This window comes from Propithecus coquereli, unplaced genomic scaffold, assembly GCF_000956105.1.
Source record: "Propithecus coquereli isolate 6110/MARCELLA unplaced genomic scaffold, Pcoq_1.0 Scaffold168, whole genome shotgun sequence".
Classification (NCBI taxonomy): Eukaryota; Metazoa; Chordata; class Mammalia; order Primates; family Indriidae; genus Propithecus; species Propithecus coquereli.
Genome location: NW_012141413.1, coordinates 3117536 through 3142532, shown reverse-complemented (window position 1 = coordinate 3142532; position 24997 = coordinate 3117536). Strand labels below are relative to the sequence as shown.

General features: G+C 59.0%; 1 protein-coding gene across 1 annotated transcript in view; it reads right to left on the bottom strand.

The window, feature by feature from the left end:
• Positions 1 to 6956: 6956 nt before the first annotated feature.
• The window catches only part of WNT3A (wingless-type MMTV integration site family, member 3A), a 36367-nt gene continuing 18326 nt past the window's right edge, over positions 6957 to 24997 (bottom strand). The window contains exons 3-4 of the mRNA XM_012641704.1: positions 14316 to 14581; positions 6957 to 7537 (exon numbers count right to left, since the gene is read on the bottom strand). Of these exons, the coding sequence (XP_012497158.1) occupies positions 7058 to 7537; positions 14316 to 14581 (746 nt within the window). The 3' untranslated portion in view covers positions 6957 to 7057. The remainder of the gene's footprint in view (positions 7538 to 14315; positions 14582 to 24997) is intronic.

Here is a 24997-nt window from a genome sequence, read left to right as displayed (position 1 = left end):
GGACGCATAGTCAGAGCCCCCTGTGGTGCCATGCACAGGTCCAGTCGGTGCGTGTGGGGGACGTGCCGGGCAGCAGTCAGTGGGCTGGGCCAGCTGTGGAGCTGGAGTCAGTCTTGGGGTCAGTGGGAGCCACTGACATTCCTAGAGCAGGTGCGGGAGAAACGGGGTCAGAGCATGCAGCCTGCTGTTGGCGGTGCTGAGAAGGCCAGTGCAGAGTGGTGGCGGGGTTCTGAGGCTGAGGGGCCAAGGCAAGGGTCCACTGCAGAGGGTCAGGTTTTTGCTCCAAGATCGGAGGTTCCCTGCAGACCAGAGTGACACCAGATTGTGGGCGACACCAGCTGTGACACTCAGACTCCATCCCACGAGCCCTGGGAACCATGGAAGGTTCTTGAGCAAAGGAGGGGCGGGCTCAGGGCTGTGCCACAGGCAAGGCTGCCTGGCCCACGTCCTCTGCAGAGCCCTGACCCAGGCCTGGGCGGCGAAGCTCACATCTGGGGAGGAAGCACATGTCACCTCCAGGGCTCATTCCCATCTCCAGACACCCGGTCGCTTCCTGAGTCCCGGCCTTGCCGCTGCGGGCTGGCGGGGCCACCCTGGCATCCAGGCGGGGCGGGCAAGGTGGTTGTCAGCCGGGGAAGCCCCCTTCTCCCAGCAAGACCTCCCCGCACTGTCTGCCCAGCCTGGAAGTCCGCCAGTCACGCTCCTGTCTGTAATACTGCGCTGGCCACCAGGCTGGGGGCGGTGCTGGTGCCGTCGTCGTTGGAGGGAAATCGAGGCCTGGAGAGGGCAGCCAGCTGAGCCCGGATCCCAGCTGGGGCTGGAACGCAGAGCACCCCCGGTCCACCTGGGGCGAGCCTTAGCAGCTTCTCTGCAGGGGTCTTCCCTGACACAGAAGCCTCACCTCTTCCTAGAAGCCCACCTGGATTAACCACAATCCCCGGCTGTCACACCAGGCTGGGCTCCTCTGCTAGACAGAAGGACAGACTCACCCGGAGCTGGGCCTTGACGGGGCACCCCATCCCTGCCTGCCCAGCCAGCACCTCCCTCCCTCCCAGCCAGCCTGTGTTTGGGTCGTCCTTGCACCATAAACACCAATTTGCAGGGCCCTGAGAGCCAAATGACTGTTTACTGTGTGCTCTAGAGGCTCAAATATAAAAAAGAGAAAGAGGGAGAGAGAGAGAGAAAGAGAGCAAGGAGCCGGCTTGAGCTAAACAGCAATTAGCACCTTCTGAGGAGCTCCGAGCTCCTGTCCTGGCAGGGCAGGGGGGTGGTCCCTCCCTGGGCTTCCCCTGCCCCCACGGGCACCCCACCTTATATCCCCCTGCCCCCACGCCCCTCGTTATGCCATTCAATCAGCAGGGATGGAATCTCAGCATTGCGGGAGCCCTCATGCTCACCTCCTCCTGGAAGCCCTCCCAGGGGATTCGGCAGACAGCTAAAGGGCCAACCTGACCCAGTCCCCCGAACCTTGGGTGCCGCCCCAGGAGGTCATGCCCCTTAGGACTTTGGACCCAGGATGGGGCCATACCCCCCAGACCCCAGCATGGGGCCGTGTCCCCCCAGACCAGTCCCAGCTGAGGCTCGGCCCTTGTCAGACACTGGCCCTTGTCCCAGGGCTCTCCGGGGCTTGCTGGCAGCTCCTCCTCTCCAACTGTGGACACATGGCCCAGGAAGGGCCGGCACCAGGGACAGAGCCTGGCAGAGGCAAGGGCGGAGGTCAAGGCCATCCTCCCCCTGGCTCTCTCTGGGCTGTCCCGGGTGCATCCACTCTCGTGGCGTCTCAGCTGCAGGCTTTGGCCCGGGGTGGACAGTCCACTGGCCAAGCCCCGCCCTGGCACTCTGGGAGCCCTGGGTCCCCCACCCCGTGCCTGGAGTCCCCCGCTCTGACAATGCCTGGCTGAGCCCTGGGACCGCCACTTGGGGAGACAAATGCTATTCCTGGCAAGATTCTATCTGCAGGGTCAGGGCCAGAGGGACCTGGCCAGAACTCGGGCGGCCTGGCCGGCTGGAGGATGGCTCCAGGCGCACTCTCTCGGTGGATCCTTGTGGGCAGGCCAGCCTTGCCAAGACTCGGGGGTGGGTCTGACAACTTTTCGGACACTGGACCCCACATGCAGAGGGGCAAACCGGAGCCCAGACGGCAAGCTGGGTCCAGCATCGTCTCTGCAACACCTTGTCCTTGGAGGGGGCGTCTGGGAGGGAGGGGGTCCCCCAAGTCCCAGCTTCTCTCTCTCCTCAGGGGCGCCCCCAGGCCTCCCACGCCCCCCAGCAATAACCTTCTAGAAGGTTACCTCCCCAGGAAGGAACAGCCCTGAGTTCCCTCCTGTCTGCTCCTTCCATCTCCGTGGGTCCCTGGAGGCTGTGACAGCGCCCCCAAGCCTTGGACCTTGCTCAGATTTTGGGCCAAGTCTTCTCACTGCAGCTGAGCCCCGGGAGCCAACGGGCCAGAGCCGGGTCAGGGGGCTCCGCCGGCCTCTCAGCCCCGCTCTGACCACTGCGTCCTCTCCCTGTCCCACGGCTGCGCAGGGGTGAGGGCCAGTGCTGGCGGGGCGTGCGGGCGCGCCCAGCCCAGGCTCCGCTGTGCGGGGACCTGAGCCGGCTCCGCACCTGCCGCCATTGGTCCCAGCACAGGAGGGCCCCAGGCATCCTGGGGGGGGGCCCGGATGACAGCAGCCTCGGAGGCTTCCTCCCTGGGGGGAGGACCCAGAAAGTGGGGGTCCAGGGGAGGGGGTGTCACAGAGAGGGAGGGCTGCTGGGGGGGCCCAAGGTGGGGCCGGTCACACCGCCTCCAGGACTTCAAAGCCAGAGGGTGAGATTTGCAGGGGCCGGGCCGTGGGGAGCCCTGGCGGGGTGGGGCCCCGCAGCCTCCGGGCCTTTCATATGGTTATTCCCTGTCCTGTCTCAACTACCTGCGAACAGGCCCCCAGGCCATTTCCTCCGCTGTAAACTCCGCTTCTGAGGGCCCCACCTGGGGGATGGGGGTGGGGCCGGGCTGGGGAGGTGCTGCTGCCCAAATCTCGGCAGGTGAGGGGGCAGCCTCCAGCGGGGGTGCCGGCTGAAGCAGCCCAGGTCGGAAAAGGCCCCGGGCGCCCCCATCCCGCTTCCTTCTGCGCAGAAGGGACGCTGAGGCCGGGAGGGGCCAGGCTCGCTCCTGACCCGCAGCGAGTCCAGGGTTTGACTCCCACCCCTTCTCGCCTATAACCTGGGGTCTGTCCTATGGCCCCGCGGGCTGCAGACACCCCCATTCCTCAGAGACACATCCACTGGGGCCCTCTTCTTGTGGGGTATCCCACAGGAATACAAGATAACTGCGGGTGTCTTGGAGGCCACGGCGGCGTGGATGGGGGCAGCTGAGACCACCTTCACGGTGCTCCCTCGCGCTGGGCCCGCAGGGGCCTCGGGGCCCTGCACCCGGGTGCCAGAGCTTCCCGGGCCCTGGCGCGCTGTGTGTCCTCAGCCCAGAGCAGCCCCCTCTCCAGGCCCAGCGGCACGGACAGAGCCTGGAGTCCTGCCGCTCAGAGGTGTCTGGACAGGACAGGCAGGCCCTGCCTCTGCCTCGACCCGGGGGTGGCCCGTCTTGTGTCTGGGTGCCTGACCAGGGGTGGCCCGTCTGTGTCTGGGTGCCTGACCGGGGATGGCCCGTCTGTGTCTGGGTGCCTGCGAGGGCTCTACCCGCCAGGCCCCTCCCTGAAGCCCAGCTCTGCCCGGCCGCCCTCTTCACTATCTCACCTCCACTGCACTCTCTGGCTTTCCAGGTCCCTGTGAGCTGGTGGCTGTGCCCACACCCCCTCCTGCCCGCCCGGCCGCCTGCTGGTCCGGTCCGTGTCTTTCATCTCTTGTGCCCCTGGCACCGGGGCCCCAACAGGTGCCAATTAGGGCGGCTCCTGCCCAGGGCCCTGACTCAGAGGCGCTGGTGCCCCTGCTCCATCGGACAGGGCTGAACAAGGGCTTCTGTGGGGCACCCGTCACTCCTCCAGGGACTGGCCCCTTTAGGGCTATTGCCCAGGATAGCCTGGTAGGTTGAGTGGGCTTGGGGTCCCCACCCACTGGGTGACTCACCCGCCCACAGGGAGAATGGGCATCTGTCCTTGGTCCTTGATGGGGCTCTGTGCCCTTAGTCACCTGCTCCCTCTGCGTAGATGGCAGCCTGTCTGGCCCCAGCCGAGCCCCAGGCCCTACCTGGGTGTTCCTCCGTCCTGCCTGCTGGTGGTGGGTCAGGGCCAGGCCCAGCAGACACCTGCTGCCCCAGAAGAGTGGGCAGTGCCCCTGGAACGGACCCTACCGGGGATGCAGCGGGCCCCAAGTCCCCAAGCCAAGAAGGCCATGGGCTGGAGAGTGAGACTGGGGTGTCCCCCAGACCTCGGGGTGCAAGGAGGCTGATGCACGGTTTTGGGAAGTGGCGGGGAGGGGCGCTGGAAGTCCAGAGCCCTGGACCTGGTTCCTTCTTCCCCCTGGGCCCTGACAGGCCCCAGCCAGCTCTGTCATTGAGCAGCTGGGGGGCTCCGGTGAGGCACCCGTTCCCCAGGACCAGCCCCTCACCCCACGGCCATGCCCCGGCCCTCATCCCGGCCTGGGACTTGCCTCCCTGGCTATCCCATGTGGGAGCCTCTGGTCAGTGAGGGGTCACATGGCTGCTGGGGACTGGATGGGTCAAGTGTGGGGGCCCAGGTGGGGGGCATGGGGGGCCAGGACCACCTGTGGATGTTTGAGGGGGAGGAGGGCGTAAGGGCTTCCCCTGCGGCCCCCGCCACAAAGGCAAGGAGCAAGAGGCCCAGAGCGCGTGTCCTGCCGGCTCTCGGGGCCCGGGGATTGTGTTCCCATCTGTTCCAGGCAGAGGATGGCAGTGTCCACTCCCCACTCTCCAGGGCTGCTGGACCCTCCCCCACCTGTCCCCACGCATGGCTGTGCTCCCTCCCTCCCTCCACCCTGTGTGGGGCCCAGTTCCGGGGTGAATTGGAGAATCATAGCAAGTGACACCCAGGAGTGCGGCTCAGCCCTCCCGCTCTCCTGCAGGGGCCTTGTGCGTACAGCTGTGCAGGGCCTGGGCCTTGCGAGGTGGGGCTGGGCGCAGGGCAGGGCCGAGGGGTGGGGACACGGAGCAGGAGCACAGAGCCCGGCTGGGGTTTGGATGGGGGTGGTGTGGCCTTGAGAGAAAGAGCCCTCTGGCTCCTGTTGCCTCAGTTTCCAGAGGTGCACCCCAAGTGACGGTGGCCTGCTCGTCCTAGGGGCTCTCTCTGCCTGGCCTGGGTGATGCCCTGGGCCACCCGGAAAGGTAGGTGGGGGCTCCCACAGGCAGAGCCACCCCCATGCCCTGTGGTCCACAGCCCCAGGAGGGCCCTGCCCACGGGTGGGGGTCTCAGAGGGGCTCCTGGTGGCTGGGCCCCATCCCCAGGTCCCGGAAGGATCCAGCTGAGCCTTCGCTTAGAGGCCACCAGCCACCAGGCTGCTGTCCCCAAACCCGGAGGGTTCAGGCACGTTGTAGCTGGTGCTGGGACGTCAGCTGAGTGATATGGGCTTTCCGGGAAGTGACTTAGACGACATCCCCGCCAGGGCCCGGGCTCACCGCGCCACTTCCTCAACCCCCTGCCAACCCAGCGCCAAAGATCCACACAGACCACAGGCTTGTTTTGTTTTTTGTTTGCTTCCTTTTTTTTTTTTTTATACTTTCCCCATTGTTTGAAATTCACAAGCTATGACTAAAATAATTTCTTTCATAGAAAGAAAAGAAAAAAATATCTGTTCATCTAACTCCAGTGTATGGTGGATATAGCAGCATCGGAAATAAAATTAAAACCAAAAAAATGCAGAATTCGAGGCAGAGGCCTGCAGTATCCCCTCTTCCAGGCTCTCGGGGTGCCCCGCGTGGCCAGGTCTCCATCCGCGGCCTCAAGGGTGGGAGGTGGCTCACAGTGGCAGGGGCTCGGGGGTGCGTGGGGGGCGGCCCGCGGGTATCAGCCCGATGGGTCCAGGGGCCTCTCGTTCCTACGCTGGGGGGACAAATCAGAGGGGAGGGCCCAGCGGCCAGCCAGAGGCTCCAGGACAGTGGCCACGGGACATAGGTCTGGTGACTGTCACCCCAGCAGCAGGACCTGGGGAGTCACTCCCGGCCACAGGGGCTGGGAAGGAGACCACCTTGCCTCCGGGCTGTGGGTCCTCCAGCTGCAGCACGGTGTGGGCTGGTGTGCCCCAGAGCTCCCAAACAGCCCCGAAACGAGGCTAGTGGCTCTGGGCAGCCTTGGGGGCTGGCCCCTCTTCCCGCCTTTCCCTTGCTGTGGGCTGGGGATGGCGGAGGCCGGGGAAGGACTGGACAGGAGGCTTCACTCTCTCCTGTAGCTGGGATGGGGTGCAGGTGGGGAGACCCCAGGACAGGAAGGAAGGGGGGCCGGGCAGCTGCAGAGAGCTGTCACCGGCTGGTTCCTGGGGAGCAGCAGGAGCACGCCGGGGGAAGAGGGCCTGGGTGTGGACGGCCGGGCAGAGGCAGGCCTCAGCAGCAGGGGCCCAGGATTCCTTCCCTCTGTGAAGCCCCCTCCCCTTCTCCCTGGACCCAGCTGTGTCCTTGGGGCTGGTTGGGGGCTGGAGGGAGCTGCAGGCTTTTCTCAGCAGGGTTCCTGGTCTGGAGGGTGGGCAAACCCCAGGCTGAGGGAGGGTGGCGCAGGCCTCCACCCCTTGGATCACCCCAGAGGCAGGGGCTTGAAGAGAGGGGGCCCAGGATCCCAGAGGCATGGGGAGGGGCGGGGGGACCTTATGATGCTCCATGGGCCCCCGCGCCTCTACGAAGCAAAGGGGGGTGGGTGGGACCTTGTTGGGGGGAAGAGAGGGACAGCAGCCACGCCCCACTCGGGAGGGCTGCCCCCTCAAGTCCCACCCCCAGAGAAGAGCCCCGCCCTTAGAAAAGGGCCGGCCCAGAGCCCCGCCCCCGTCCAGAACCCTACGCCGGTCGGCAGGAGCGCCCTCCTCAGGGGGAGCCCGCCCCGGAGTCCTGCCCCCCCAGAGCCCCACCCAAAGGGAGGAGACGCCGCCTGCGCGTGGGAGCCCGTCCAGGGAGGAGCCCCGCCGCCTACTTGCAGGTGTGCACGTCGTAGACGCGCGTGCACTCCTGGCAGCTCACGTAGCAGCACCAGTGGAACACGCAGCGGCACTTCTCGCGGCGCTGCTCGGCGCGCGCGTTGTGGCCGCGGCCGCAGCACAGCAGGTCGCAGCCGTCGATGCCGTGCGAGCTCACGTTGCAGGTGCGGCCGCGCGTGCCGAAGGAGCCGGTCTCGGCGTTGGGCTCGCAGAAGTTGGGCGAGGCCTCGTAGTAGACCAGGTCGCGCTCCGTGGGCACCTTGAAGTAGGTGTAGCGCGGCCGCAGCGTCTCCACCCAGCCGCGGGACTCGCGGTGCTTCTCCACCACCATCTCCGAGGCGCTGTCGTACTTGTCCTTGAGGAAGTCGCCGATGGCGCGGAAGTCGGGCTGCGACCACCAGCAGGTCTTCACCTCGCAGCTGCCCGACAGCCCGTGGCACTTGCATTTGAGGTGCATGTGGCTGGCGATGGCCTGCGGGGCGCGCGTCGGGGGCGAGGTCAGGGCGGCCCCTGGTGCGTCTCCCCAGAGGGGGCCCTGCTCATGGCCCGCAGCCCACCCGATCCAGAAAGCCCCCAGCAGAGCCCTCTCCGCCAGACCCCAGCGCCACCCACTTCCCTAGGGTGCAGAGTCTTGGGCTGTGCGTCTCCCTGGCCAGACCCAAGGCCGCCCTTATCCATCGACCCCGAGTGAGAGCTTCTGCAGTATCTAGGATAGACCAGGCACGGTGGCTCACGCCTGGAATACCAGCACTTTGAGAGGCTGAGGTGGCATGGCTTCAGGCCAGGAGTTGGAGACCAGCCTGGACAACATAGCAAGACCCCATCTCTACAAAAACATTAAAAACTTAACCAAGCCTGGCAATGCACAACTCTAATCCCAGCTACTCGGGAGGCTGAGGCAGGAGCATTACTTGAGCCCAGCAGTTTGAGGGTGCAGTGAGCTGTGATCATACCACTGCACTCCAGCCTGGGAGATAGAGTGATATATCCTGTCTCTAAAAAAAGGAAAGAAAAAATCTATGATGGAGTGAAGGGAGGAAGGAACTATAACATGGGATGATGTACACTAAAAGCGCCAAATAGCAGTGCCAATGTGTAAGTGTACAAGGATGCAGGAGGGACGACCTTGGTTCTGACCGGGAGAACCCAGGCAGGCTGCTCAGAGGAGGTGTCTATGGGCTGGGTGGAAAGGCTTGTCATGGGCAATGGAAGTGGCCCAGGGAGCTGGTCCCTTTATGGGGACTACAGGGGAAGAGGGAGGCAGTGCTGGGACATAAGCTGTGGGGTGCCTTGGGGGCCTGGCTGAGGAGCGTGTCGTTTCCCTGCGGGCAGTGGGGAAGCAGCTTCTCTTCCCTGTTTTCTTTAGCGGAAGGGGTGGAGTTTGGGCGAGGGGACCTACAGAACTACCTACGGCAGCACTGGCCACACGTGAGCCCGTGAGGCATGGCCGGTCCAAATTCAGAAAAGCCATAGGTGCAAACCACATGCTGGATTCCCAAGACTGAGTGTGAGGAAGGGATATTAAACATCTCATTCATGATTTTAATATTGCGCACATTATTAAAACGATAGTGTGTTGGCTACATTGGAGTAAAGGAGGTTGAGTATTAAGACTCATTTCACCTGTGTACTCTTGAAATGTGGCTACTAGAAAAGGTATAATGACCTGTGTGGGTCCCATTTGTGGCTCCCATTATATGTCTATTGGGCAGACCTGGTCTAAGGCTTTGACGGGGCTCTGAGTTCAGATCCTGCCTCTTTCCCGTCCCCTCTCCCGGCTGTCTCTTGAGCCCATCCCTCTCATATTGAGTCTTTCTGGTGGACATCTGTAGAGGAACACACCCCTCCACCCTGCCCAGCCCCGTTGTCTAATATCCATTTTCTTCTCTCTTTTGTGTTAATTTTACTTTTTTTTTTTTTGAGATGGGGTCTTGCTCTGTTGCCCAGGTTGATCTTGAACTCCTGGCCTCAAACAATCCTCCTGCCTCGGCCTCTCAAAGTGCTGGGATTACAGGTTTGCACCACCGCACCCAGCCCAGTTTTACTTTTGATCAACATTATATAGGTGCATACTTTTAAAAGTTCAATAGTTTCTAGGACCTGTTGAGTAGAACAGGAATCCTGGTCCCATATGCCGCCCCTTGTAATGCCTGTGGGTCTAATGACACTTGTCTTGCCACTTCTTGATTTTTCAGCATTAGGTATTATCTGTTGCCCTCTCACCATGAAGGATGGGAGTTTAGCTCTTCCTCACCACCCCACCGCTTGGATGAACGCTTCCCAGCTACTGTAAAAATGAGTGTAATTTCAGATCAATATTCACTGCTGATGGCATTGGCACTGCAGTAAATGTCATACTCCACTGAGCCAAGTATTATAATATATTATGATGACTTTTCCTTTCTTACACGACCTTTTGTTGTTGCTGTTGTTAATGTACCTGTCACTGATTCAGCCCCCAGTTCTCCCTTAATTGTCTAAATATCCTCTTCAAGATGTTCAAACATCAGGCTTTATATCAACTTCATCTTCTTGGAGACATGTTTTTATCAGAAAAGGTCTCATAAATTTTGCGAAATATGCACATTTGAAAACACATCTTTTCCACTAGCCCATTTGATTGATAGCTTAGCAGGGTATAAAATTCTTGGCTTGAAGTCATTTTTACCTCCTAGAATTCTGAAATTACTACTCCGTTTTCTTCTAGCTTTCATTGTGGTTCCTGAAAAGTCCGATGCTATTTCGATTCCTGCTCCTGAAGCCCAATATTCTCCTTTGAAGCATGGACGGCTCTTCTATGTCATAGCCTCTGAATTTCACAACAGTGTGTTTTGGTGTGGGTCTTTTCCCTCTGTCCAGGAATTAATTTATGTTCACAAAGTGACACCTATGTGTCACTTACTGGGCCTGTTTGGTCTAAAACCTGTGCTCAGTTCTGGGGAAACTTCCTGATTGTTCCTTATCTGACTTCCTCTTCTTTGCACCCATCATTGTCTTTTTTGGACAGATCTTCCAAATATTATGTTTTCTTCTATTTTCCATTTCTTTGTCCTTTTCTCTTCTTTGGGAGAGGGTGTCTCAGCTATCTTCCAGCCTTTCTGCTGAGATTTTTGCTTCTGTTATCATATTTTTAATTTCTAAGGGCTCTTTTTTCCTCTGAGTGTTCTTTAAAATTAACATCCTATTCTAATTTCATGGATAATTGTATCCATGTTTTATCTCTTTGGGGATATTAATGATAGTTTTTTGAAGTTATCATCTTTTTTTACAATGTGTTTTTCCATAAATATTGTCTTTTTGTTTGTTTTGGCCTTTAGCTCTGTATCTATTAGAAGCTTTCCTCAGAGGTCTGGTGATCCTTGGCTATCTGCTCATATTTAAAAGTGGGGCACTACGATTTTTTTTTTTTTTGAGACAGGGTCTCACTCTATTGTCCAGGCTAGAGTGCAGTGGCATCATCATAGCTCACTGCAACCTCCAGCTCCTGGGCTCAAATGATCCTCCTTCCTCAGCCTCCCGAGTAGCTGGGACTACAGCTGTGCGCCACCATGCCCGGCTGCACTAGACATCTCGCTGGAAGTTCCTGTGCCTGGGAGGGACTTGTCAACTTGGATCCTCACCACAGGGCGATCTGGCTGCATTGTTTTACTGGGACCCTCCACGTCAGTATCTTGAAGCCTCTTCATCTGAGCTGACCAGATTCCCCAGAGGAGAATCTTCCATTCTCCTGCTCGGAGGATATTAATAATTGGGGTTTGCTGCGAGGATTAGGAGATCAAGAGGGGAGACAATGGCATGAGCTGCCGTACGTAGAGAGACTATTTTCACACTGGCAGCCTCACCCTCAGGTGTGTTTGGCGTCCCTCAGACCAGAGACTCTGCTTTACCCTTTTCAGAGAACAGACCTCCAGACTGGAGCCGCGGCGAAGGGAGAGCTGCTGCCTGGCTACGAAGAGGCGGGCAGACGAGTGGATGGGTTGCCAAGTGCTCTTAAAATAAACTCTCAACCAATCTTTCTGTTTTCAACCCCATCTTTATCTCTACTTCTCAAGATGCCTGACATGATGAATTCCTGGACTGGTTCTCAGATTTCTCCTCTACTGGCTCAAGCCTTCGTTTTCTTGGGTCTGCTTGATTCATCTCTCTGCTTTTTAGCTTTCAGAGTTACCATCCTCTCCTTTCCTGTTTTCCATATTCTCATGTGTATCTGTCTATCCATCACCACTTCCTCCACCCGTCCCTCGTCTGTCTGCTAATATCATCCACCCCCCCATTGTCTATCTCTTCCATCTGTATCGAATCTATCCTGTATGTAGCCATCACCTGTCTCTACTGTCTATAGACCCATTCATCTCTCTCTCTGCTTATGTCTGCCTATCTCTATATATGTACTTATTTAAAAATTAATTCATTGTCATTCTAGTGGGTCTCCAGGAGGGTGCAGAGGGAGATGTCTATGTCCAGCCTGTCATCTCTAACGGGAAGTCCCCGCTCATCCTGCAGTTCTGCAATTTTTATAGTATTCTTTTCCAAATCTATTATATTCTTCTTTTAATAGTTTCCAGTTCCCTGTTGAAATGTTCACATTTGCATTTTAGCTTTGTGAACACAAGTAAGCCTTTCCCCCTGATAATCTGTGCCTAATAATTCTAGTATCTGGAATCCGTATGGGTTTGTTTCTGTTGTTTTGCTCATTAAAATTCCTTGTGTCGTCAGATCATGTGAGAGGTTATCTTTGACTGTGTGCTGGACATTGTGTTTGCAAAATTCCTGTAGAAAAGTGTTCAGGCCTAGGAAAAGGTTACATCCTCCCCCAAAGAGGATTGTGTCTGCGTGTTCCGGGCGCATGGGGACACCTGCAAGTTGGGATCACCTGAATCCAAGCTCAGGTCTTGAGACGTTTCTAGCCTGCAAGTGTGCACGAGGGCTGGCTGCTTCAGTTCTTTCACTCCCCAGGGTTCCAGCTCGCCCTGGGGAGAGATTTAGCGGAAGTCACGCCCATGGTGGGCCTCTTAGCTCTGTGACTCTGCCAGAATCGTAGGTCAACCTCTGCCATCTCTTCCAGACCAGCAAACGGCCCCTGGACAAAAGCTGCCCCAGGCACCGGGCTCAGCATCCTGTCTTCTGCTGGATTAGGGGCTGCTAATTCTTCACTAGACAGTGAGAGTTATTTCGCACTTAAAAATCATCCTACAGAGGTATAACATATGCACCAAACAATACATATGTCCAAAGTGCAAGCATGCGACATATCACAGATGATCTGCCCCAGAGCACCAGCTCCTCATCCCACCCTCCCCTCTCCCTCTGCAGGGCGTGGATTCTAACGGCATTTTCTTGATGACTCATAATATTGAGCCACAATATTATGCCCATTTCTATATTTTCTTTCATGAAGTGGCTTTCAATTTTTTAGCCAATTTTTCTATTGGGTTGTCTATCTTTTTCTTCTCAATTTGTGCGGTTCTTTTTATATTACAGCTTCTATGTATTCGTTGGATAGATGTGTGTGAACGTGCTCTCCCATACTGTTGCCTTTTCAGCGCCACGCTAGTGTCTTTTCATTAATTAGAGTTCTTAATTTGAATACAGTCCATATCCACCTGCTTTCCTTTCACTGCGAAGGCTTTTTTTTATTGTTTTGCCCGTTCAAGACATCTTTGCCTCCTCCAAAGTCAAAAAGATATTCTCCTACGTTTTCCTGTAAAAGTTTTATTATTTCGCGTTTCCCATTTGGAGTGGAATGGATTTTTACAGACGGTGCGAGGTAGGGAGGTCTAGGTGGGTTTTTTCCCGCGCTGCTATCTGTCGCAGTCTGTTCTGTGCTGCTGTAAAGAATACCTGCGACTGGGTAATTCGTAAATTTATTCTCTCACAGTTCAAGATCAACGTGGTGGCAGGTTAGGGCCTGGTTTCTCTGCTTCCAAGATGATGCCTTGCACAGTAAGTCCCAGAGGGAAGGAACGCCACATCCTCCCATGGTGGGGTGTGGCGGGGGGGAGAGACCCACTCCCCAAGCGTTTTATAGCAGCATCAACCCATTGACGGCAGCAAAGCCCTCCTGACCTAAATACCTCCCAACGCTGTTGCGCTGGGGATCAAGTTTCCAACACGGGAGTTTCTGGGGATCCGTTCAAGCCGTGGCACTATCTGACTGACTGCATGCCAACTACTGACGAGCCCGCTCCCCCGCTGCACCGCACGGTACCCCCGTCGTGAATCGGGCGACTGTGCACGCGTGGAGATTCTATTATACATTTTAGCAGGGTGCTTTTTATATTTCATCCTGCATTTGCAGTTATCTTCAGCAGGAAGACTAGTCCAAGCTCTCTAGTCCCTTGTTGTTGGAAGGTAAATGTGCCCTGGTCACGCTTCAGCACTCTGTAGTCTCGGGATTCCACTGGCCGAGGCCGGCCGCCATTGCTGTGATGACACATCCGCCGCACGCCACTGGGTCCTTACGCCCTCCCTGCCCGTCAGCACTCGTCTCCCTCTTGGTCCCCCACTGACCTTCCAACCAAGTCCTTTCTAACAGGCTGTTACGGTCTGAATGTTTGTGTCCCCCCAAAATTCATAGGGTGCAGTCCTCACCTTCAACATGATGGGATTAGGAGGTGGGGTCTTTGGGAGGTGATGAGGTCATGAGAGTGGAGACCTCATAAATAGGATTGTTGGCTTATAACAGGGACCCCAGGGAGAACCTCACCCCGTCCGCCATGCGAGGACACGGCAAGGAGGCGCCATGTGTGAACCAGGAGTCCAGGCGTCTGCCGTGCCTTGATCTTGGACTTCCAGCCCCCAGAACTGTGAGCAATCAGCTTCCATTGCTGATACATGGATTATCCGGTCTAAGGTAGTTTGTTATAGCAGCACAGACTGAGACACAAGGGTCACGATGTCCTTCACTGGTTGGTCCCTGCCCGTCTCGCCACATCAAAACCTTCTTTCTCCCTCTGCATCCATATTCTGCCCAGACTAAACCACTTTCAGCCTTTCCCCCCTGGGCTGCCTGGGGGGGCCTCTCCCGGCCTGTCCCCACCTAGATACCTGCCGGCCACCCTTGGCGTCTGGTCATGTGCATCTGGTCAAATGCACACGTGCATTTCCTCATTGCAGAACTTGTCGAGATTTCTGCAGTCATCCTGACGCCTCCCTCCCGGACCGCGCAACGGCCCCCGCAGGCCAGTCCTCTTCCCTCTCCTTCCTTCCCGGCTGCCGTCCCCCTAGCAAGGCACCGGCCGCGGACCTACCTGGCGTCCGGCCTCGTTGTTGTGGCGGTTCATGGCAGAGCGGGCATCTGGCCGGTTCTCCCGGGCATCTGCGAACTCCCGAGACACCATCCCGCCAAACTCGATGTCCTCGCTGCAGCCGCCCCACTTCCAGCCCTCGCCCGGTGAGCCCTGATGGCGGCTGCTGCAGCCGCAGATGGCGGCCGCGCCCTCGGCACACGAGCGTGTCACCGCGAAGGCCACACCAGCTGAGGCGATGGCATGGACGAAGGCTGACTCCCGGGTGGCTGTGGAGAGGGGAGAGACGCGGGGTTAGCACGGCTGGGCTCTGGCGGCTGCTGGGGGCAGGGCGGGTGTCCCTGAGCAGGCAGGTGAGGAGACGGAGAACTTCCCTGAAGAAAGTCGGCCGGACACGGTGGCTCAGGCCCATAGTCCTAGCACTTTGGGAGGCCGAGGCAGGGAGGATCGCTTGAGGCCAGGAGTGTGAGGCTGCAGTGAGCTACGATGATGCCACTGCGCTCCAGCCCGGGGTGACAGCAAGACCCCGTCTCAAAAAAGAACAAGTACACAGAGGGCCAATGTGCACCTGGAAAGATGCTTGACCTCAGTCTTCACGGGGCAATGCAAATCAAAACCCAAGGAGCTGTCGCGCACACCCACCAGGACGGCTGGAGTCCCGGTGTCAGAGAGCGGCAGCTGCTGGCAAGGACGCAGAGAAACCGGGCCCCTTGCCCGTGGCTGCGTGGGCAAAGGCGTGGTCCCCTTGGGAGGCAGCTTCCTCAAAAGTTAAACATACAGCAGCCGTCACCCCCTGGGTTTCCCCCGGAGGAAACCCACATCCACAGAAAGACTCGGAAACAAATGCTCATGAGAGCTCCAAACGGGAGGCACTCAGATGCCCATCGACAGGCGGATGTCTGTCAGGCAGCATGTCTTTCAGGCATTCGATTTAACAATAACAAGAAAAACAGCACATGGACCTCAAGTTGTCACACTGACTTAAAAAAAGGCAGCAAAAATCAGACAAAAGAGAGCCACCTCCTCCTGACACCCACACACTGCCACCTGTGCGGTGGCCCAGGCCGCTCCCCTCCTCCACCCCGAGCACCAGGCACAGCCCAGGGTCCTGATGTCTCCACGTCCTTGCCAACACTTGCTACTCCCCAGCTTCTCGATTCTGGCTGTCCCAGTGGGTGTGAGGTGGCACCTCCTTTGGTTCGGACTCCTCTGGGATCTTCCCAAGACAGGGACCTCCAGCACCCGCCTTCCTCAGTGCCAGTCCCACGTGCCCAGGAAGTGCCCCAGCCTGGAGCTTGGGCCTGCAGGGCAGTCTGGGCTTCTTGGGACAGGATGGATAATGCACCCCGCCTCTCCTGGGTGTGTGCAAACGCTGCTGCACCCATCGAGGGACGGTCTGCTGCGGGTGGGCGGGAGGATGAGGGGGAGGACTCGCCATCCATCTGACACAGGTGAGCAGAGCCCCCACTGTCTGCCAAGCAGCCGTCCCCCCACTTCTCTGACGCTTGAAGCCCCCTCCCCCGGCCCAGTTTCCTTTCCTAACACAACTGTTCGGTGTGCAAACAGGCCTGGAGGGGCCTTTTGCTGGACCGAACGCTCGCACGCACGCACGCACGCCTCCCCCTTCTCCCGCCCTTGTCTGCTCTTTGGGGATGGGCCCAGCTCCTGGCCCCCTCGGGCCCCACAGCCTGCCCGGGGCTGGGGGTGTCCTGAGCGCTCCGGAACCCGCGGCACTCGGCCCTCGGCCTTCCTTGCCTGCCTGCGCACCCTCTCCCAGCGGGCCGGGCCGTCCTCCGAGGCCCCTCTCAAGGCCGGGCACCCCGAACCCTGAACACCCTACCGCGGCTCACACTGCTCTCCCGCCAGAGCCACCTGGCTCCTACAGGAGTCTGCCCCCAGGGCCACCCTGAGAGATGAGGGGACAGCCAGAGCCTGGAGCCAGGGCTCTCCTGCCTGACGCCCTGCGCGGGACAAGGGCTTGGGATCTCCGCTCATCAGCACTCCGGCAACAGCCCGGGCTGCCGGACACTCGCGGGCAAGGGCGGTAGCGCTCCGGGCTTCCGCTGGAGAGAAAAGAGCTCTGTCACCAGCCAGCTGGGCCGTCCTCCCTCCCTGTTGGGCCTCAGTTTCCCCTTCTGCCAGATGGCAAGAAGTCTCCACGGAGAGGCTCAGATCGCCGGGCCGGAAAGCCGCCGCCACGGGCCGGAGACGCGGGCCGGGAACCGGGGGCTCGCGTGTCCGGCGGAGTCTGTTTCCAGGCGGCAGCCGCCAGGTCCCCAAGCAGGTCCCTGAGAAATCAGTCAGTTACCGAGGGAACCCGACTGCGCACCGGACAGACCTGGACGACAGCGCCTTAACCTAGGGATGGCGGCTCACCCCTGGCATGGCACAGCCATGGTGGCCTCTGGTTCCACAAAGGACACACGCTGCCTTCGAGATGTTCTTGCCAAAAACGCACGGCCTGCATCTAGCCGGGAGATGGCGGACCCACTCGGATTGAGGGCCATCTACACAATGCCTGCTCACGTTTCTCAGAGGTCTCAGGGGCACGAGGGACCAGACAAGGCCAGAAGTGCCCGAGGCAAACAGCGACCAAGAGCAAAGACGGACGGGGATGGGATTCTGGGACAGAAACGGGATACGGGTAGAAACACGAGTGGAGTCAAGTCTGGAGTTAGGTGATAGAATGCACGGTTAGTCTGGATCGACGTGGTGCGGCTAGGTACCGCGTCAGCAGGTGGGAGGCCGGGAGAAGGGCCCAGCAGCATCGTGGCAACGTTTCCGTAAGTCTAAAATTATTCCCGAATAAAAAGTTAAATAATGCCCTGAGACAAACTTGGGGAAAGACCCCCAGAGTGGCCAGGTGCCACCCCACGGCAGCAGGACGCTTTACTGCCAGTAGGATGGATTCTACCCAGGGCTCCACGGGCAGGTTTTAGGGGGTTCATTACCCCCCGAAATCATGAGCACAAACGATAGGGTATGACTGGGAGCCGTGTGCATCTTTCCAGAGAGAATCCATTGCTTTTGTCAGATTTCCGCAGGGGTTTGAAACAAGCAGGTTGTGACCTGCTGCCCAAGAGTCACTCATCTCTCTCGACGGAGGAGCCGGGGCTGGGGCTCCTCTGAGGTCCCAGTGGGGAAGGCACAGGCAGGACTCACACCCAGGGTCTGGCGTCCTGGCAGCCAGCCTCAATCACAGCCAAGTTCTCTGCCACAAACAACGCCTTTGTCAGAGGTTTCTGCTTTTGTTGACACAACAGAGGCAGCTAGGGACGGAGCTGGAAGGGAGGCGTCCTGCCCGTGGGAAGCACCAGCCACCCCAGAAGGCAAGGGAATCTTCTTGGTCAGCAGTAAGGTGGGATGCTTAGAGATAAATGCTGCCAATTTGGCCAAATTGCCTGGGGCGGACTGTGGATGCCCTGGTCAGGCCCAAGACTCTTATTCTAACACTGTGATCAGGTGTGGGGAAAGGAAGAAGAAAGGAAATCACATAACAAAATTGTTCTGTAGGGGAAGTATCTTCCACCTGGGAAAACTGTCTTCCCCAGAAACTTGCTGTGGTCTCATTTAGCAGTTGTTTACTGAGCTCTTGCAAAGTCTTAATTATCTACGTTTTCTTCCTTCCTTGTATTCATTCATCCACCTACCCATTCATCCATCCATCCACCATCTATCCATTCAACCAATATCTATCCATTCATCTACATCCATCCATCCATCATCTATCCACCCACCCATTCATCCATCCATCCACCATCTATCCATTCAACCAATATCTATCCATTCATCTACCATCCATCCACCCACCCATTCATCCATCCACCATCTATCCATTCAATCATTATCTATCCATTCATCTACCATCCATCCATCATCCATCCACCCACTCATTCATCCATCCATCCACCATCTATCCATTCAATCATTATCTATTCATTCATCTACCATCCATCCATCCATCATCCACCCACCCATTCATCCATCCATCCACCATCTATCCATTCAATCATTATCTATCCATTCACCATCCATCTATCCATCATCCATCCACCAACTCATTCATCCATCCGTGCATCTTTCATCTATCCATTCAGGGTCTGAGAGTCCATAATGAGCCAGGCACTAGGCTCAGACCTGGGATGAGTAAGATAAGTATGAGATAAGTATGAGATGAGTAAGAAGCAAGGTACCCACTCTCAAGAACCATGATAAGAAATGTTTAAGAAAGGGGATTGCTGCTCAATTTGATGCAATTTCTAGCAGCCCAGGCTTTCTAAAGTTGAAGCAGTTTCCTTTCCTGGTTGGAAATAAGGAGGGGCTGGATGACCCCCTGTCAGGAGGAGGCAATCCCTGTCCTGGGAAGGAGAATGAACCAGGAGAAGCCTTCCCTGTCTCCAGTGGGAGGCTCTGCATTGTAAGTCAGTTTCTTTGCCTTGGCTGTGCTGAACCACCTGGCTTTGGGAGCTTATAGGTCATGAAGGAAAGACTGGGGGGTACAAGGACACACAGCAAGCCTTGTCAACATGAGCTCTGGGGCAGGCCTGGGATGGATGGATGATGGATGGTGTCTGGCTAGATGACTGGGTGGATAGTTGGATGGATGGATGATGGGTTGATAGATGGCGGATGGATGAGTAGATGGTGGATGATGGGTTGATGGATGGATGGATGAGTGGGTGGATGGATGGATAATGGGTTCATGCATGGTGGATGGATGGGTAGGTGGGTGGACGGATGATGGGTTGCTGGATGGATGGGTGGATGGTGGATGGATGGAAGGAGTCTGGGCACTTGAGGGAGTTCTGTGTGGTGACAGGTGGGCATCTGGGGGAGGGCAGAAGAGCTGCCCAGAAGGGCTCCATAACTCCTGAGGGCAGTGCAGTTCTCAGATGCAAGGAACCATGAGATGGGCTTTGGTGGTTAGTTTGCCTCTCTGGGTCTCAGAACTTTTGGACTACTGGGATTTTAACAAATGTCTTGTTTCTAGATTTGAATTTCATGGGCTTGTCAAGTATCAGAGATCATTTGGGGACTGACAGAGGACAGCCAAATTTTTTTATTTTGTTGAGAGAGGCTAAGACATACAATAAATAACTATCATCATAATTTCAGAAAAGGAACCTTTTAACACCAAACAGGGAGGATGCATTTCCAAAACTCTTATGTGCTGAAGAACGTTTGCACAAATCCTTCCAAGGTCCTTGCCTTTTGTATTTCACCATGAGGCTGGTTTTTGGCCACTGTTTGCTGAGCACTGACTGTGCTCTAAGTGGACAAGAAGGCTGCAACCTCTGTCCCTGGGGAGCTGACATTCCCACTGGGAGGTAACCCAAGAGGCCATTTCAGCAGGGACGGATGTGTGCTCAGAGGGAAGGTGCTGCCCTGCCCGGGGACAGCAGTGGGAAGATTGGATCCAGGCAAATCTCTCATCTACCAATGAGAGGACAGGCCCCAAAGGAAGTAGGCTCAGAGAGGGTCAGCCGCAGGCACCAGGCTACACAACAGAGCCCCAACAGAGGGGTCCCAAGAGAGAATCCCACACCCACCATCCTGGGCTTCTGTAGCTCCACTGGGTGTTTCCATGGCTGCAGCCTCGAGGGGGTGGGGAGCCCACCTGCCTGGTTCAGCCCCACACGCCACGGCCAAGGCGGAGACGCTGTCTGCGCTCTCCTGGGAGGGGCTGGCTGTGAGGGCTGATACTGGGGAGAGGGGAGGGGCAGCTTGGGACTCCTGGGACTCCTGGGACATGGCTGTAGGCCTCCAAGGGGTTCCCTAAGAGAAGGTTCCTGGGAGGAGGATTGTTGTTCCAATGCGACCGCTAGACCAGGAAATCGGGCTGCCTGGGGAGGCAGGGAGCTTTGTCTGTAGGGCTCACCCAGGCTGGCTCCTGGGGGAAGCCCAACAGGGAACTGGGCCTGGGGCTGCCCAGTAATGGTCACCTGGGGGAAGTGAATCACGGCAGGGCCCCTGGGGGCTCAGTGGTTCTCAGTGGGTAGGGAAGCACACCTCTGCCTGGGAAAGGGTCCCTATGTGATTCCAATGCATTGCCCAGGCTGAGAGCCCCCAGGCTCAGATTCCATCCTGTTCTGACCTCCCTCCTCTGGACCGTGACCAGATGGGAGGCCACGGACAACATGGCCAGGAATTTGTGAGGGCTGGACAGGACCCTGCCAGGAGAGGAGAGGGGCTGACCATGGTGGGGGTCCGTGATATGCTGACGCCTGACTGCCACCTTAAGGTGGGTCCCTCGGTTGCAGGCTCTGGGGCTCGGGGGCCTGGCTGCTGGCAGCTGGCGGCTAGGCTGGGGCTCAGCCCTGGAAGGCGGAGCGTGGATTGGCCTTTCCAGCCCCGTCCTGGGGCAGCTGACCTCCTTCCCTTGGGGCTCAGGGCGCTGCTTGTGCACAGCGTTCTCCACTCTCCCAGCCCTTCCCCTCAGGCCCTGCAGCCCCTGAAGCTCTCCTCTGGGCAGCGCTGACACCCCTAGCTCCCCCAGGGGCACATGGGACAACCACGATGGCCAGCCCGTTGGGCCACACCCCCAGCATTGCCCCACCGCCCAACAGGGGATCTCTGCTCACTCCCCGCCTGGAACTCGCGCATCGCACCCCCCACACACAGAAAACGCCCTCTGCTCCTGCTGCCCCCGCCTCCGGGTTCTCTGGCCCAGGTCTGCAGGGCAAATCCCCTGCCCCACAGGCCCGGCCCCAGCCTGTCCGTGGGAGCCCTGTCGCAGCCCTCCCCGGATGTGTCTAGCAAGGAGCACCTCTCCCTGTCATAGCTGCTGGTGCCCAGAGACTGGCCTCGGGAGTCCGGGAGGTCTGGGACGACACAGGTCCCCTCACATGCTGCACCCCGGCTGACGTGCCCCACACCTGGGCCACGCAGGCCTCGGAGACAGACCATGGCGAGCGCGGGACCCTCCCTCCCTGGGCGTCCGGTCTCCTGCCCGCCCACCCCATACCTCGGGTGAGAGACCAGGGGAGGCTGCGGAGGGGACTGAGCCTCGGGGCCTGGCCACCCGCACCTGCTCTGACGGGTCAGCGGCCTGCGGGTCCCGGTGGGCGCCCCGACCTCACAGTCACCTGGGGGCCACCGCCAGCGCAAAAGGACAGACTCAGTCCTTCCTCAACCGGCTTCCAGCGGGTGGGTCCAACCCTGCGGCGGGGCGGGGGGGAGGGGACGAGAAGAAACCGCCTCCGGACAGACGGACGGACGCGAGGCCTCCGCCAGAGCCCCCCACCCGCCTGCACCGCGAACGCGCGTTTGGGGGCGCGCGACGCCCCGGCGCCTCCCCCGCGACGCCGCTGCCCGCGGCCCGTTCCCGCGGCCCCGAGCAGGCCGCGGAGGAGCCAGGCGGCCCGGAGGGGGTGTCGCGGTGGCATTTGGTAATCACGCGGCGGCGGCGTCCTGCACAAAAGGCCCCGGAGCCACCGGAGAGCGGAATGCGGCCCGCGCCCCTCGGCGGCCGCGGCCCCTGACACCGCCGGGCGGCCCGCGCGGTCGGGCGCCGGGCGCACCAGCTGGGGCGGAGGAATCCGGCTTTGTGCGCCACTGTCACGCCGAGTTAGGCCCACAATGGCCGGCGATATTTCATATGAATTTCCCCCTGGTCGGTGATTAGGCGCTCGCAGGCCAGTCATAGCAACCTGGAAGTATGCGCCGCCCGCCAGGCCATCGGGCGCGAGGGGAAATCCCTATTCAGACGCTTTAATTCAACACCCCGAAGGGCGTGTGAATCGCCAACAGCATTTTCGCTCTCCCCTGGCGCTTAATCTTGTCGTCGTCGCCGGGACATTGTGCTCCCAGCCGGACGCGGCGGGGCGTCGGCCGGGTCCCCGCTCCCGCCGCGGGGAGTTAATGATATACCGGAGAGGGGAGGCCGCCGGCGGGGGCGCCCCCACCAGCCCGCAGCGCGTCCGAAACGGCAACACTTTCCGCTGGGCGGGCGGTCAGGGGTCGCAACCTGGATTTGGGGACGCCGATCCCCTCAAGAGCTGCCCTCTCCGGCGATGTCCTGGCGCGCGCGCACCACCCCGGTGCCAGGCGGGAGGCGGTGGACCACCCCCCGAGGGCTCCGGGGGACTCTGCGGGGAGAAGATGAGGCTCCCCCGCCAAGGGTAACAGGGAGAGATCTGGGGGCTCGTCTTAGCACGTGGCACACGCTTTCTGAGAACCCGGTGCCCATAAGCGCCCCCCCCAACCTTGGTGTCCAAGGGGTCCTAGGGCACCGACCTGGGCTTTGGCCACCGTTAGCTTTGAGTGGGGTCTGCCCGGGGTTCACAGGAGAGGGAAGGCCGCCCAAGTCAGCCCAGGGCGGGGAAGGGGGCTGCAGCAGAGGCCACCCAGGTGAGTGAGGTCTGCACGGGGACCCCATGTCGGGAGAGAGCTGGACATCGCACAGCCGTGCGCCGGCAGGCCCCACCCGTCCTGGGTGCAGAGAGGGAAGCCCTGCTTCCCTGGGAGGCGTCGGTGGGGAGCTGCACTGGGAACACAAGAGGCTTGCATCCTCTTGCAACAGGAAGGTGCCTGGCCCTGGCACTGGAGCCCATGGGGGACAGAGGGCACTGAGTGTGTGGGCGCAGGTGGAGGCTCCAGCATCGGGGGGCCCTGGGCTCTGGCCCTCACCCCCTCAGGGCCACTGTCCACTTCTCTAAGGAGCACAGGCCCCACCTGGCCTCCAGCAAGCCTGGCTCCCTGCAAAGCCACAAGTGGCCTGGCCCTGGGCCACTGTGTCCACTGTGCTCACCTCCTGCTAGGTGTCCTCCTGGTATCACCGCCTCCCAGGTATGGCCGGCTGTCCCTGCCCAACCTCTGTGCCTGTGTCCTCCCACAGCTTCACCTTGCCCGAGGTCAAGAGGGGGCCTCTCCAGCTCTGCAGGGAAAGCAGGCCCTCCAGGTGCCTGGGGCCTGCCCCAGGGGACAGATAAGCTGCACGCATGCCCAGTCTCCACGCACTCAAAATTCCTCAAATGTTTCTGCCCCAGGCAGGTCGAATAGTCCTGCTACCTGTGCACCCAAGAGGAGAGAGCTCTTCAGAGCCTGGGCTCAGCTTCTGTGGCCAAATCCCACGGTCCAAGGGCTGGCGGCTTCTCCCAGGTTCAGCCTGGTGGACTTGGCCACCAGCCCCGGGCCAGGTGGATGATGATCGGCCTGGAAGCAGGAGGTGTGAGCATGCGCTCCTTCCTTCATGTCCTCACACGCCCCACATGCACATGTTCACACAGTGCACACACATGCACACACATATGCAGAGACATGTGCACACGCGCTCACACAGGGTGCACACACACATGTGCCCACACAACGCACAAACACTTTCATACACACATGCACCCTCGCATGCAGACGCATGTATGCACACACATGCACACACTTGCACACAGGCACACACATACACACATTTGCATGCACACATGCACACTCACATGCAGGTGCACTTGCAGACACATGCACGTGCACACACATGCACCCACGCAATGCATGCACTGAGAAGTACACTCACACGCACGCACACACAGCAGCCTGGGCCCCTCTGCTCCCGCCATGTTAAACTCTATGTTAAACTCTGTTCAACGAGGCCGACTCAGCAGGGGTGGCCAGGCACCCCATGGTCCCTGCCACAAAGCCTGGGATGACCTTTGACACGATTAGGGTCACCCTGACCCTAATCCAATCAGATTGATTACAGAGAGCATGGCCAGGGGGCAGGCTGGGGCAGAGCAGGCCTCTCTCTGGGGTGCCTGGCGGCCCCTTCCTCTTCCCCTGGCCACCAGGACTCCAACCATTTCTGAGTCCAGGGGCAGGCAGTGGGGAGGGGCTGGGGCTTCCCCCTTCCTATTTAAATCAGCCAGAGGAGGTGGTTCATCCAGTGGAAAGGAGCCAGGAGGCTGAGGAGGGTGGGAGCATTGGAACAGAAGGGGAAAAGGGGAGAGCAGGTGGAAGGGAGGGAGCCAGAGAGAGCCCAGGGGAGTCGGGGAAGAGGGGGTGCACACCAAACCTTTGCAGGGGGCCAGCGCAGGCAATGCCACGTGTCCAGAGAGCGTCCACCCAGGAACTGGGACACTGAGGTCCGACAGTCCAGGTTGCAGCCTGCAGGAGGCTTTCAGGAAGTGAGGGGCCCCCTGCAGAGGAGCAGGGACCTGCCGTCCCTGCAGGCTCCTGGCCATGTCACTGCTGGGCCCCACCTGGGGTCTCTGCTCACACCCCCATCCCTGGGACCTCCCCACCTCAACCCCACTCTTGGTCTGAGCTGCCCTCTGCCTAGGGACGTTGGAGCCAGGCTGCCAAGGCTCGAGTCACCATTTTGCCATGGTGCCTCAGTTTCCTCATTTGTGAAACAGGGTCAGTGTCAGCCTCGTTGGGTGGAATCAGGATTCCAGTGCCCGCTGCATGTTGAACACTTAGTGCCCGGAAAGCACTGGATACGCGTGTTTTAAAGAAAGAAGGAAAGAAGATCCTTCAGGATCCAGCCCAAGCGCCACCTCCCCTGGGAAATCCTCCCGGGGTTCCCCCAGGCGTGCACTCTTGTCCTCAGGCCACTCACATGACACGGCTTTACTAAGCACCTGCTGTGTGCCAGAGCACACCTCTGTGCTGTCCACACATGTGTCACACACGGCATGAGACAGAAGGATGCTGTCGCACACCAGACCCGTGGGAGACCCTCGAGGATCCCCGTCTCG